This window comes from Balaenoptera acutorostrata, chromosome 1 (assembly GCF_949987535.1).
Source record: "Balaenoptera acutorostrata chromosome 1, mBalAcu1.1, whole genome shotgun sequence".
NCBI classification, from domain to species: Eukaryota; Metazoa; Chordata; class Mammalia; order Artiodactyla; family Balaenopteridae; genus Balaenoptera; species Balaenoptera acutorostrata.
Window position 1 is genome coordinate 109,883,758 of NC_080064.1, and position 12,978 is coordinate 109,896,735.

At 38.3% G+C, this 12,978-nt stretch overlaps 1 protein-coding gene and 1 non-coding gene across 5 annotated transcripts in view; one reads left to right on the forward strand and one right to left on the reverse strand.

The window, feature by feature from the left end:
* The window catches only part of ARNT (aryl hydrocarbon receptor nuclear translocator), a 65,106-nt gene that overhangs the window by 33,578 nt on the left and 18,550 nt on the right, over positions 1-12,978 (reverse strand). For all 4 annotated transcript variants that reach the window (XM_007178008.2, XM_007178007.3, XM_007178006.2 and 1 more), the window contains exons 2-3: positions 6,232-6,343; positions 2,240-2,284 (exon numbers count right to left, since the gene is read on the reverse strand). In XM_007178008.2, coding sequence (XP_007178070.2) covers positions 2,240-2,284; positions 6,232-6,343 — 157 coding nt within the window. The remainder of the gene's footprint in view (positions 1-2,239; positions 2,285-6,231; positions 6,344-12,978) is intronic.
* Positions 7,319-7,391, forward strand: TRNAG-CCC (transfer RNA glycine (anticodon CCC)). Its single transcript has one exon. It is a non-coding gene; the product is annotated as a tRNA-Gly (tRNA).

Consider the following 12,978-nt stretch of genomic DNA (forward strand, 5'->3'; position numbering starts at 1 on the left):
AGACCCAATGCAGCCAAAAATAAATAAATTAAATAAATAAATTTTTTAAAAAAATGACACTTGAACAAAGTGATGAAAAGAGGTAATAAATTACAGCTTTCATCCACCAAGGAGATTTAATATTGATTTACAGATACAATGCAAATAAGACTTTCACTCATTGACCAAAGTGGAGAATTCCAATTAAAAAAAAAAAAAATTTACTGGGAATTCCCTGGCGGTCCAATGGTTAGGACTCCACGCTTCCACTGCAGGAGACATGGGTTCGATCCCTGGTTGGGGAACTAAGATCCCACAAGCCGTGAGGCCAAAAAAAAAAGTACTGATGGTCAAATAAAAAAAATTGGTGATGCCTCACTTGGGCATAATGACCTACTTGGTAAGATGAATTATGAAAACCTTTTTTTTATGGTTGGGGAAAAGACAAATAAACCTTTTAAAATTTGCATATAGTTTGTGACTACCAGATTTTGTGGAAATGGAAGCAATGACTCAGGGATAGAGCTAACTGATAGGTATAAATAAGACTAGCGTTTACCTCTATCCCATTCATATGCACAACACAGTTCCACTAACAGTATTTATCATTATAATTAGGGGTTCCTAATTGGAGGAATTCCCAATGGAACTGTATGAAAAAAGTCTATTCTTGAACAGAAATTGAAATCTCTACCCCTCTTCACATTTGTTGACACTCATTAAGTCTCAAGAGCTCTCTTGGAGAACTGCTTTCTCCAATATTTTGCAACTACCTCTTTATGGTGGCCAAATCATGGTTGTTGTTTTCAAGAATATATGGCAGTGTTCCGCGACTAGGCAGTAGCTAGAAACACAAGCTTTCACTTTAAACATTGCAAAAACAACAACAATAATAAAAAAAGACACACAGATAGATGTAACTGACTAAACTAAGCAATATAAAACTAAACAATGGCAAGCAGTTTACAATATGGGCATCCTCTGTGTAAAAACAAAACCTGAGGAGACAATGAGTGTGTGTATGTGCACACATATATGTGCATTTAAATACACTTACATATGCACTGAATATTTCTAGAAGGATACTTAATAAACTGGAAACTATAATTGTCTAAGGGGAAGGATTCTGAAGGTCTGAAGTGAGGGAAGATGTACTTTCATTACATATAACTTTGCACTGTTTAAAAATTTTGCAAAATAATGTTTATATTTTTTTAAGAACTTAGTTAATAAAACAAACAAATAATGAAGCCTGGGCGCTCACATAATAAAATAAATTGTTTAAAAAACAGGGCTCCTTTATTTATTTCTCAAATATTTGTTATTCTGCAATGTAGACACTACCTAGGTAATATTTTCAAATTTGAAAAGAAAAAAGGCAGGTTGCAGTCAAGGTTATCTTCCATTCTTTGACTCTTATTGCTTTCCTTACTTAAAAACAAAGCCAAGTAACTGGTCATAAGCAAAAATAAAAATTTCCCTTCTCTGAAAGAACTCCTTCATCAATATATTGAAAAGTCCATTTTCAGTTCTCCAGAAGATTCACTACTCAAGGATACAAATTCCAATTCCTGCTCTGTAGGAGAAGTCAATGAGTATTAGAGGGCATGAAAGATTAGTACATTAATGACCCCCAAACTAATTACACTTTGCAGTATTCACTACCTGGTGTAGCACCATCGTGTACTGAATCAGGACTCGGACACATGACTTGCTTTAGCCAATGGGACAACAGCAAATGTCAATCCAAAGCAATAGCTTGATAAGCATTTAGACTGGGACTTGCCCTTTGGATTGCAGCCATCACCATGTAAAGACACTCAGTCTGCCCTCCTTAAGGATAAAAGACCACAAAGAAAGAGATACCCAGCCTTATCAGCTGAGTCCAGTTCCCAGCTGACAAGGCAGCTGAATGCAGTCTTATGAGTGAGTCTAGGCAAGATCAGCAGAATAACCATCTAACCAATCCACAGAATTGTGAGAAATAATAAATCATTGTTCTTTTTAAGCCACACAACAATAGATAACTGATACAGAGGGTCTTGTAAATTCTCTGCTCTCCTCTCATTGAGCTCTTTCCTTTGGAGCTATTACCAGAATGCTTGAAAATTTTATGGGGTATAATATAATAGGTAATTTTAGTTTTAGGATGAAGCACTCTCCTTAGGCCTAAAGACAAAAATATTATGAGTCAGAAATATAAAGATAATGAACTAATTTTTAATATCAGAAATCTAGAGAAAGTTTTTAAAGATCTTACCTCAAAAATTTACTGTTCCCTTCTCCATCATCATCAAAATCCAATCTGGGGAAAGCCAACAAAAAATATTATAAGCTTATTGAAAATGCAGAACATTAAAAAAATTAAAATTCTAAATCCACAAGCTATCTGAACACCCACTCAGATGGAAGAAGGAAAAGAGGAAGTGGAATAAGTAAAGCTATATTACCTCTTCCTTGTTGTACCAAACTGGGCAAAGAAATTGGCCAATCAAAAAGGAATACCGGGCTTCCCTGGTGGCGCAGTGGTTGAGAGTCTGCCTGCCAATGCAGGGGACACGGGTTCGAGCCCTGGTCTGGGAAGATCCCACGTGCCGCGGAGCGGCTGGGCCCGTGAGCCACAACTGCTGAGCCTGCGCGTCTGGAGCCTGTGCTCCGCAGCGGGAGAGGCCGTGATGGTGAGAGGCCCGCGCACCGCGATGAGGAGTGGCCCCCGCTTGCCACAAATAGGGAAAGCCCTCGCACAGAAACGAAGACCCAGCACAGCCATAAATAATTAAATAAATAAAAATTAAAAAAAAAAAAAAAAAAGGAATACCTATTGCTACCTTTCATTTTCCTAGGGTAGCAATCCACCTTTGCCAAAGTTTTACATCACAGTACAACCTCTACAAAAGGAGCAGGATCAACTCAAAAAGACAAGAAAAAATTAATATGAATAATTCAGGTCTGTTTTTCACTTCTATAGTCTGCTTTAGGCTATGTTAAGCTCTCTGAAACATCTCTCAAAACAGTGATGTTCCATAGGGAGTGATTTTAAGACCTCTGGAGGGTGGCTGGTTGGTTGGTTGGTTGTTTTTTGGCTGCGCTGCACAGCTTGTGGGATCTTAGTTCCCAGGGACTGAACCCAGGATTGAACCCGTGCCCTCAGCAGTGAAAGCGCGGAGTTCTAACCACTGAACCAACAGGGAATTCCCCGAAGGTTGTTAAATAATGTTTCTCTCCTTCATTCACCTAATGAACATGTAATATATGCTACATTCCGGATACTGTGCTAGATGAGGTGAAAACAAAAGACTTGCCCTCAAGGGATTCTTTGCCTAGACAAATAAATATACAAGTGAGAATGAGAAAGCGTCATATGGAGAGCACAATCACTAAACTTTAAATGTTTAGTGAAAGCAGAGGTGACTTTCATTTCAAGGGATTAGGCAACATTATAGGTAACGAGACAGGCCAATCTCCTATTAATCTCTATACTCCATTAAACTAAAACACTACTCATGTTACCACCTTAACCCAATGATCTTGGCATCTCTACTAGTGTGATAACCTGATATTATGGGCCTCTAAATGGGTTATATATGAAGTACATAGCATCAACCCTGAAAGTGTCCATTCCTCTTCCTCTCTGTAGCCCCAGATCACCTGTCAAAGTCTACCTATTTACCCAATAACTCCATTTCTAAGAATCTATCCTAAAGAAATAACTCAGAGAAAAAAATTTATGTACAAAGATATTCATTAAGCATTACATATAACAGCAAATCTTCAAAACAGTTTAAATGTCCCAAAATAGCAATTAAGTACATCCCCTCCATGTAAGTATTTTAAATTATGTTTCTATAGCATATGTAACAATATGGAAAAAAGGTTATTTTATACAATTAGGTGAAAAGACCAGGCTATATAAACCTACATAATTATATGATTATAACTATTTAAAGAAATCTACATATAGAATAAAGAATGAAGTAATTACACTAAAAAAACTGATGGGAGATGACTTTGGGTAGTAGGATTATTGCTCTTTTAGTCTTCTTTCTATATTTTCCAATCTTTCTTTTAAAAAATGTATATTATTTATTTTAATATATTTTCCTGATTATCAATAAAACACACTCACTTCAGAATATCTAGAAATAACTAAAAACAAAAGAAAAAATAAATCACCCATAATCCCATCACCCATACATCTGATGAGTATCCTTTCAGTTTTTTTGCTATGCACACGTTATGTATTTTTTTCTGATAGAGTTGGTATATTACATACACTGTAACCTCTTTTTTTTAATTTTATTCTTTTTTTAAAAAAATATATTTATTTTATTTATTTATTTATTGGCTGCATTGGGTCTTCCGTTGCTGTGTGCCTTTCTCTAGTTGCGGTGAGCGGGGGCTACTCTTCGTTGTGGTGCGAGGGCTTCTCATTGTGGTGGCTTCTCTTGTTGCAGAGCACAGGCTCTAGGCACGCAGGCTTCAGTAGTTGTGGCACATGGGCTTCAGTTGTTGTGGCTCGCGGGCTCTAGAGCGCAGGCTCAGTAGTTGTGGCACACGGGCTTAGTTGCTCCGTGGCATGTGGGATCTTCCGGACCAGGGCTTGAACCCGTGTTCCCTGCATTGGCAGGCGGATTCTTAACCACTGCGCCACCAGGGAAGCCCCTGTAACCTCTTTTCTCAATATACTGTAAACATTTTTCTGTACCAATACATATTTGTCACTTCTAATAGCTGTACATTTTCAATACTTTCTCAAGCAATCCCCTAATTTTGATAATACTGCTTCTAATTGTTTGCTATTATATATAACCATAACACTGTATTTAAGAGAGTAGACAATAAAGCTAACCTCCCAAGGTTCATATCATAGATCTTCCACTTACTAGCTTTAAAACCTTGGGTAAGTTACTTATTCACCAGCTACCTCAATAAATGAGTTAAAATGTATAAAGCTCTTGGAGACATAGCAAGTCTTAATATGTTACTCATGTTAACACCTTAACCCAGGGATCACTCTTGCATTACTACTGGTAAGAGGAAACTTAAAGACTACTTATAACACTAGCTACATAGTTATTAAAAGCAAAAGAAAGAAAAAAAATTCAATACTTTAATGCTTTAAAAAGTAGGTAAAATACTACCCATTCTTCCAGGCCTTTCTAAAGCAACCTCTTTTCTGAAGCCTTTCCCAATTTCTACCAACCAATGGTGGTATTTCCATACACTGAAACACACAGCAGTGTATTTGTTCCTTTCTTAGCAAACCTGGCATATTCTATCTTGAATTATATTTATGTGTGTAATGATTATCCCTTTCCGAACATAAGCAACTAAAAGACGAAGACTGTGCCTTATTTACCTTTGTATCCTAGTAGCAATCGGCACAATGACTTACACTAATGAGGCATCTAATAAATAATTTTGGAACTGAATGGACTCTAGGTTCCAAACAAGGCAACATATCAATAACTTAAAGGAGACATATTCTACAGTTCAGCATTCTCTAAATTCAGAAAAGTAAAAAGCCTACCAGGGACTTCCCTGGTGGCACAGTGGTTAAGAATTCACCTGCCAATGCAGGGGACATAGGTTCGATCCCTGGTCTGGGAAGATCCCACATGCCGCGGAGCAACTAAGCCCGTGCGCCACAACTACCGAGCCTGCGCTCTAGGGCCCACAAGCCACCACTACGGAGCCTGAGCACCACAACTACTGAAGCCCGCGCGCCCTAGAGCCCTTGCGCCGCAACTATTAAGCCCGTGTGCTGCAACTACTGACACCTACACACCTACAGCCCGTGCTGTGCAACAAGAGAAGCCACTGCAGTGAGAAGCCCATGCACCACTACGAAGAGTAGCCCTTGCCTGCCGCAACCAGAGAAAGCCCACGTGCAGCAACGAAGACCCAACGCAGCGAAAAAAAAAGGCCTACCAAAAAAATTTTGAGAATGCAGATACAAAGCTTAATGAAAGCAGTGAAATTTTCTCAGCAATGGTGAAATCTTTGGGCTTAGCCAGAGTCCTTTACCTCTTAGAGATTTTTGTTTTAAAAAAACAAAACTGCTCCTAAGAAACTAAGATAAAAAAATCAATTCAATACAGAGAAAAATCCTGGGACTAAAGAAAGTTATCTGATAGGAGTGTAGTAAGTAGCCAGAAGAAGTGAGAGGGTTAGGAACAGATGGTTCAGCGACTAACAAAATCAGGCTGGTTTAAAGGAGAGACGTTTGTAACATACTACGCTCAAACTCACCCTGGTCGCCGCTTAATAGCCCTCTGGACAATGGCTCCTCCACCTTGAATCCCAGGCCCAGGGTTTCCAGAGGCAATGGCTGCACCCAGTGATGGTACATCTGATGTCATTTCTGTCAGAGAAAAACAGAAATACAGATTTTAAAAAGATTGTCCTTGCTTATCATCATCATCATCATCAAACTGGCTAGAAGAAAGGCTCAAGCTATGGATAAAATCTCAGGAGTTTGCTAGAAAACCCAAAAATGCTCACGTCCAGACTGCTTTTCTTGAATTCTTACCCTGGGAAAAGATGTCCTTACACTTCAGTTCCCCCAACTTAATACAGTTTGGAAGAGGTAGTACTACATTCTATAGCCTTCTCTTTTAAAAGCTGGACTTCCCCAGTGGTCCAGTGGTTAAGACTTTGCCTTCCAATGCAGGAGGCATGGGTTCGATCCCTGGTCAGGGAACTAAGATCCCACATGCCGTGGGGTGTGGCCAAACTCTTAAAAAAAAAAAAAAGAAAAGAAAAATGTTTGATTAAAAGCTGGTAATAGGGGCTTCCCTGGTGGCGCAGTGGTTGAGAATCTGCCTGCTAATGCAGGGGACACGGGTTCGAGCCCTGGTCTGGGAAGATCCCACATGCCGCGGAGCGGCTGGGCCCGTGAGCCACAGCTACTGAGCCTGCGCGTCTGGAGCCTGTGCCCCGCAACGGGAGGGGCCGCGATAGTGAAAGGCCCGCGCACCGCGATGAAGAGCGGTCCCCGCACCGCGATGAAGAGTGGCCCCCACTTGCCGTAACCAGAGAAAGCCCTCGCACGAACCGAAGACCCAACACAGCCAAAAATAAATAAATAAATAAATAAAGTAGCTATAAAATTAAAAAAAAAAAAAAAAAAAAAAGCTGGTAATAGTGACATAATATTAATCTAAAACACACACACAAATTGGTTTACATATTTCACTAATGCAACAAGTATATATAACTTAGCTCCTCTGATTTACTTTTTTTGGAAAATACAAAAAAACCCAAAATAAAAAAATCACCTAAATTCCAATACTCAAAAAAAATTATATAGAGGGACTACCAGTCCCCACCAGGGACTTCCCTGGTGGTCCAGTGGTAAAGACTCTGCACTCCCAATGCAGGGGGCCCGGGTTCGATCCCTGGTCAGGGAACTAGATCCCGCATGCCACAACGAAGATCCTGCGTGCTGCAACGAAGACCCAGTGCAGTCAAATAAATAAATAAATAAATGTGGTTTTTTTTAAGTTGAGCTCATTTTATTTCTTATTTTTTCCCTCAGATTATATACACCTATCTCTCTGCTCAAAAACAGGCACATTTGGTCATGGCTAATTATGTTCCAAAAAGCCTGCTACAATTTTTGCTCCCACTAACAGGATATGAGAGTACCTATTTCCCTCACCAGGACTGCATATTATACTTTTTAATTTCACCAAACCTGACAGGTAAAAATGGTACAGTACTTGTTTTAATTCTTATATCTTTTTACATTAGTCATCTGAAATCAATGAGGTGACTCTTCATATATTTGATATTTTTATACTGAATATCTTTTTCTAATGAATTTGTAATATCTATCAGTATATAAAGGATATTAAAGAATATCAATATATAAAGGATAATATATGACTGTTATGTATTACAAATATTTTTTCATCACCTACCTTAGCCTTTAAATATATAACATTTCACAATTTTATGCTGTAAAAGTTATCAGTGTTTTCCTAAATAATTCTGGGATTTCTGTCTTACCTAGGAAAGCTCCCCACCCTCGAGATTATTTCTATATTTTCTTATAATACTTTTGTGTTTCACATTTAGATTTTTAATCCATCTGGAATTTACTACTTATGCCTACCTGGCATAAGGCAGGACTCTGATTATTTTCTTATACATGGTTAGATAATTATTCTAATATCATTTATGAGATAATCCATCCTTTCCCCACTTATCGGAAATGAGTCCTTTACTACTTTACTTTTACTTTACTACTTTACTTACTTTACTTTACTTTTAGGTGTCTACAAATAATTGATCTCTTTCTATACTTTTATTCTGTATTAATATATTTTCCAGCTCCTATGTCAATACTGAACATGTCTGATAACAACAGCTTTATAGTACATTTGAATTATCTAATAGGAAAGTCCTACACTCTCCATTAATTTATTTTACAAAATTTTCTTATTAAATGTCATATACTACTTCTGCTTCAGCCAAAAATAAATAAATAAAATTTTTTAAAGTTTTAAAAATTAAAAAAAAGTTTAAGAAATGAGTGGGAAATCAATACCTTCTCTGATGGAAAACTAAGGAGGATTTGTCACCAGCAGACCTATCCTAAAAGAATAGCTAAACAGGGACTTCCCTGGTGGTCCAGAGGTTAAGAATCCACCTTCCAATACAGGGGACGCGGGTTCGATCCCTGGTCAGGGAACTAAGATCCCACATGCTGCGGGGCAACTAAGCCTGCACGCTGCAACTTCTAAGCATGCGGGCCACAACTAGAGAGCCTGCGTGCCGCAAACTATAGAGCCCACACGCTCTGGAGCCCGCACACCACAACTACAGAGCCCACATACTCTGCAGCCCACATGCCACAACTACAGAGAAGCTCGCGCGCCACAACGAGGAGTCCACGCCACAGGGGAGGATCCTGCATGCCGCCAACAAAGATCCAGCATACCTCAACTAAGACTCAACACAGCCAAAAATAAAATAAGTAAGTATTAAAAAAAACTTAAAAGAAAATCAGCAAAGATATAGAAGTTCTCAATGATACCTCAATCAACAGGGTCCAATTAACATTTATAAAAACACTACATCCAACAACAGCAGATAAACATTCTTTTCAAGTGTCCCCAGAACATATACCAAGACAGACCATATCCTGGGCCTTTCAACAAACCTCAACAAGTATAAAAGAATTGCGGGAATTCCCTGGTGGTCCAGTGGTTAAGAATCCACCTTCCAATGCAGGAGATGCGGCTTCGATCCCTGGTCGGGGAACTAAGATCCCACATGCCACGGGGCAACCAAAACTGCAAGCCACAACTGAAGAGAAGCCTGCATGCCACAACTACTGAGCCCACGTGCTCTTGAGCCCGCAACTAGAGAGAAGCCCGCAACGAAGAGCCCACACACTGCAAGAAAGACCCAGTGTGGCCAAAAATTTAAAAAACAAATAAATAAATAAAATAATCATAGATTGGATTCTCCAACCACAGTGGAATCAAACTATTTAGAAATCAGTAACAGAAAGATAACAGGAAAATCTCCATTCACTTGGACACTAAATAACACATTTCTAAATAATCAGTCAAAGAGGAAGCCTCAAAGGGAATAAAAAGTACAGTGAACTAAAATTAAAATGAGGACTTCCCTCGTGGCGCAGTGGTTAAGAATCCGCCTGCCAATGCAGAGGACACAGGTTCAAGTCCTGGTCCGGGAAGATCCCACATGCCGCAGAGCAACTAAGCCCGTGCACCACAACTACTGAGCCTGCGCTCTACAGCCCACAAGCCACAACTACTGAGCCCACGTGCCACAACTAGTGAAGCCCGTGTGCCTAGAGCCCGTGCTCCGCAACACGAGAAGCCACTGCATGAAAAGCTCATGCACTACAACGAAGAGCAGCCCCCACTCGCTGCAACTAGAGAAAGCCCATGTACAGCAACGAAGACCCAACACAGCCAAAAATAAATAAATAAATAAATTTATTTTTTTTTTAAATTTTAAATGAAATTACAAGATGGCAAAGTTTGTGGGACACCCCAAAAGCTATAGTCACTAAAATGCTATATTAGAAAAGAGGAAAAGTCAAATAAATCATCTAAACTTCCACCTCAAGAACCTAGGATAAATAAATAAATAAATAAATAAACCCAAAGGAAGCAAAAGGAAGGAAATAATAGAAAACACAAAATAATAAAATTTTAAAACAGAAGAACAATTTAAAAATAAAACAAAGAGTTCTTTAAATAGATCAATAAAATTGACAAACCTCTAGCAAGACAAACAACACACAAACTACCAAAATCAGGGAAAAAAACCCCAGGGATATCACTAGAGACCCTGAAGAAATCTAAGAGATAATTAGGAATACTAAAACTTACACACATAAATTTGACAATTTAGACCAAAACGATCAATTCCTTAAAAAATACAAACTAAAACAACTGTCCAAACACAAAATAGGTGATATGAATGGCCTCATACCTATTAGAAAACTGAATTCATAATTTAAGCACTCTCAAAAAAAAAAAATTTTAGGTCTAGAATTTTTTCCAGTGATTTCACTGGAGAATTCTACCAAACATTTAAAGAACTAACAGCAATGCTACACAATCTCCTCCAGAAACTATTTGAGGAAGGGGACACTTACCAATTCATCTTCTGAAGCTAGTATTACCCTGATACAAAAACCAGACAAAGACAGTATAAAAACAAAACAAAAACTAGAGATCAATGTTCCTCATGAAAATAGATGCAAAAATCCTTAACAAAACATTAGTAAATAAAATTTAGCAATTCTAGCAAACAATTTAGCAACACGCAAAAGAACTATACAACGTGACCATATGTGTTTTATTCAAGGGAAGTAAACTTGTTCAATACTTAAAATCAATCAACATATTAATTGGCTAAGAAGAAAAATAACATGATCATATCAGCCTATGCATAAAAAGTATTTGCTAAAATTCAATACCCATTCTGATAAAAACATAGAAAAATTAAAATAAAGTGAAATGTCCTCACCTTGATAAAAGTATCTACAAAAAGAAAGAAAGAAAAAAAAAACTGCTGCTAATATTACACTTAATGGTGAAAGACAATGTTTTCTCCCTAAGATTCGGGAACTAGGAAAAAATGTTCACTCTCATCACTTATTTAAACATAGTGTGGGAAGTTCTAGCCTGTGCAAAAGTGCAGGAAAAGGAAATAGAAGGCATACAGATCAGAAAGGAAAAAATAAAACTGTCCCCATTTGCAGATTACATGATTGTCTTTGTAGAAAATCCTAAGGAATCTACCAAAATAAACAAAAAAACCTTCCTAGAACAAATAAGTGAATTCAACAAAGTTGCAGTATACAAAATTAATATACAAAAATCAATTGTGTTTCTATATACTAGCAATTAACACATGGGCATCAAAATTTAAAATATAAAACCATTCATAACCACTTCAAAATAGAAAAAATATTTAAGTGTAAATCTATCAAACAGGCACAAGATTTGTATGCTGAAAGAATGCTGATCAAAGAATCAAAGACCTAAATAAATGGAGAGACATACCATGTTCATGGATTGGAAGACTCAACAAAAGATGTCAATTCTCTTCAAACTGATAAACAGGTTTAATGCAATTCCTATCAAAATTCTACCCAGATGTTTTTGAAGATATAAACATGACCATTCTAGGGACTTCCCTGGTGACACAGTGGTTAAGAATCCGCCTGCCAATGCAGGGGACACAGGTTCAATCCCTGGACCGGGAAGATCCCACATGCCATGGAGCAACTAAGCCCACAAGCCACAACTACTGAGCCCACGTGCCTCAACTACTGAAGCCCGCATGCCTAGAGCCCATGCTCCACAACAAGAGAAGCCACCACAATAAGAAGCCCATGCACTGCAATGAAGAGTAGCCCCTGTTCGCCGCAACTAGAGAAAGCCCGCGCACAGCAGCAAAGACCCAACGCAGCCAAAAATAAAAATAAATAAAAACTAATTGTATTAAAAAAACTTTTTTAACTAAAAAATTTTTTAAAAAATTAAACATGACCATTCTAAAATTTATACAGGAAGGTAAGGAAACTATAATAGCTAAAACAAAGAAAAAGTGGGAGAAAAGAGTCTACCTGAAAGACTTCTAATATAGCTACAGCAATTAAGACCGTGTGGCCCTGGCAAAGGGACAGACACTTAGATCAATGGAACCCAGAAACAGACCCACACAAATATGCCCAAATGATTTTGACAAAAGTGCAAAAGCAATTCAATGGAGGAAAGATAGCCTTTTCAATGGTGCTAGAGCAACTAGACATCCATAGGCAAAAAAATGAACCTTGACCCCTTATACAAAAATTAATCAAAATGGATCATGGACTTATATGTAAAGTGTGACTATGTAACTTTTAGAAAAAAACACAGGAGATGGACTTCCCTGGTGGTGTGGTGGTTAAGAATCTGCCTGCCAGTGCAGGGGACACGGGTTCGATCCCTGCTCTGGGAAGATCCCACATGCTGCGGAGCAATTAAGCCCGTGAGCCACAACTACTGAGCCCATGTGCCACAACTACTGAAGCCTGTGCACCTAGAGCCTGTGCTCCGCAACAAGAGAAGCCACCACATAAGAAGCCCGTGCACAGCAACGAAGAGTAGCCCCTGCTCGCTGGAACTAGAGAAAGCCCGTGTGCAGCAATGAAGACCCAACACAGCCAAAAATAAATAAATTAAAATAAATTTTTTAAAAAATAGGAGAAAATCTTCAGGATCTAGGGACTAGTCAAAGAGTTCTCAGACTTGGTACCATAAGCATGATCCATGAAAGGAAAAACTGGTAAATTGGACATCACAGAAATTAAAAACTTTTGCTCTGTGAAAGACTGTGAGAGGATCAAAAGACAAGTTACAGAGTGGGAAAAACATTGCAACAAAGGACAAAGGACTTGTATCTAGAATATAAAAAGAACTCTCAAAACTCAACAGTAAAAAAGCAAACAGTCTTGAACAG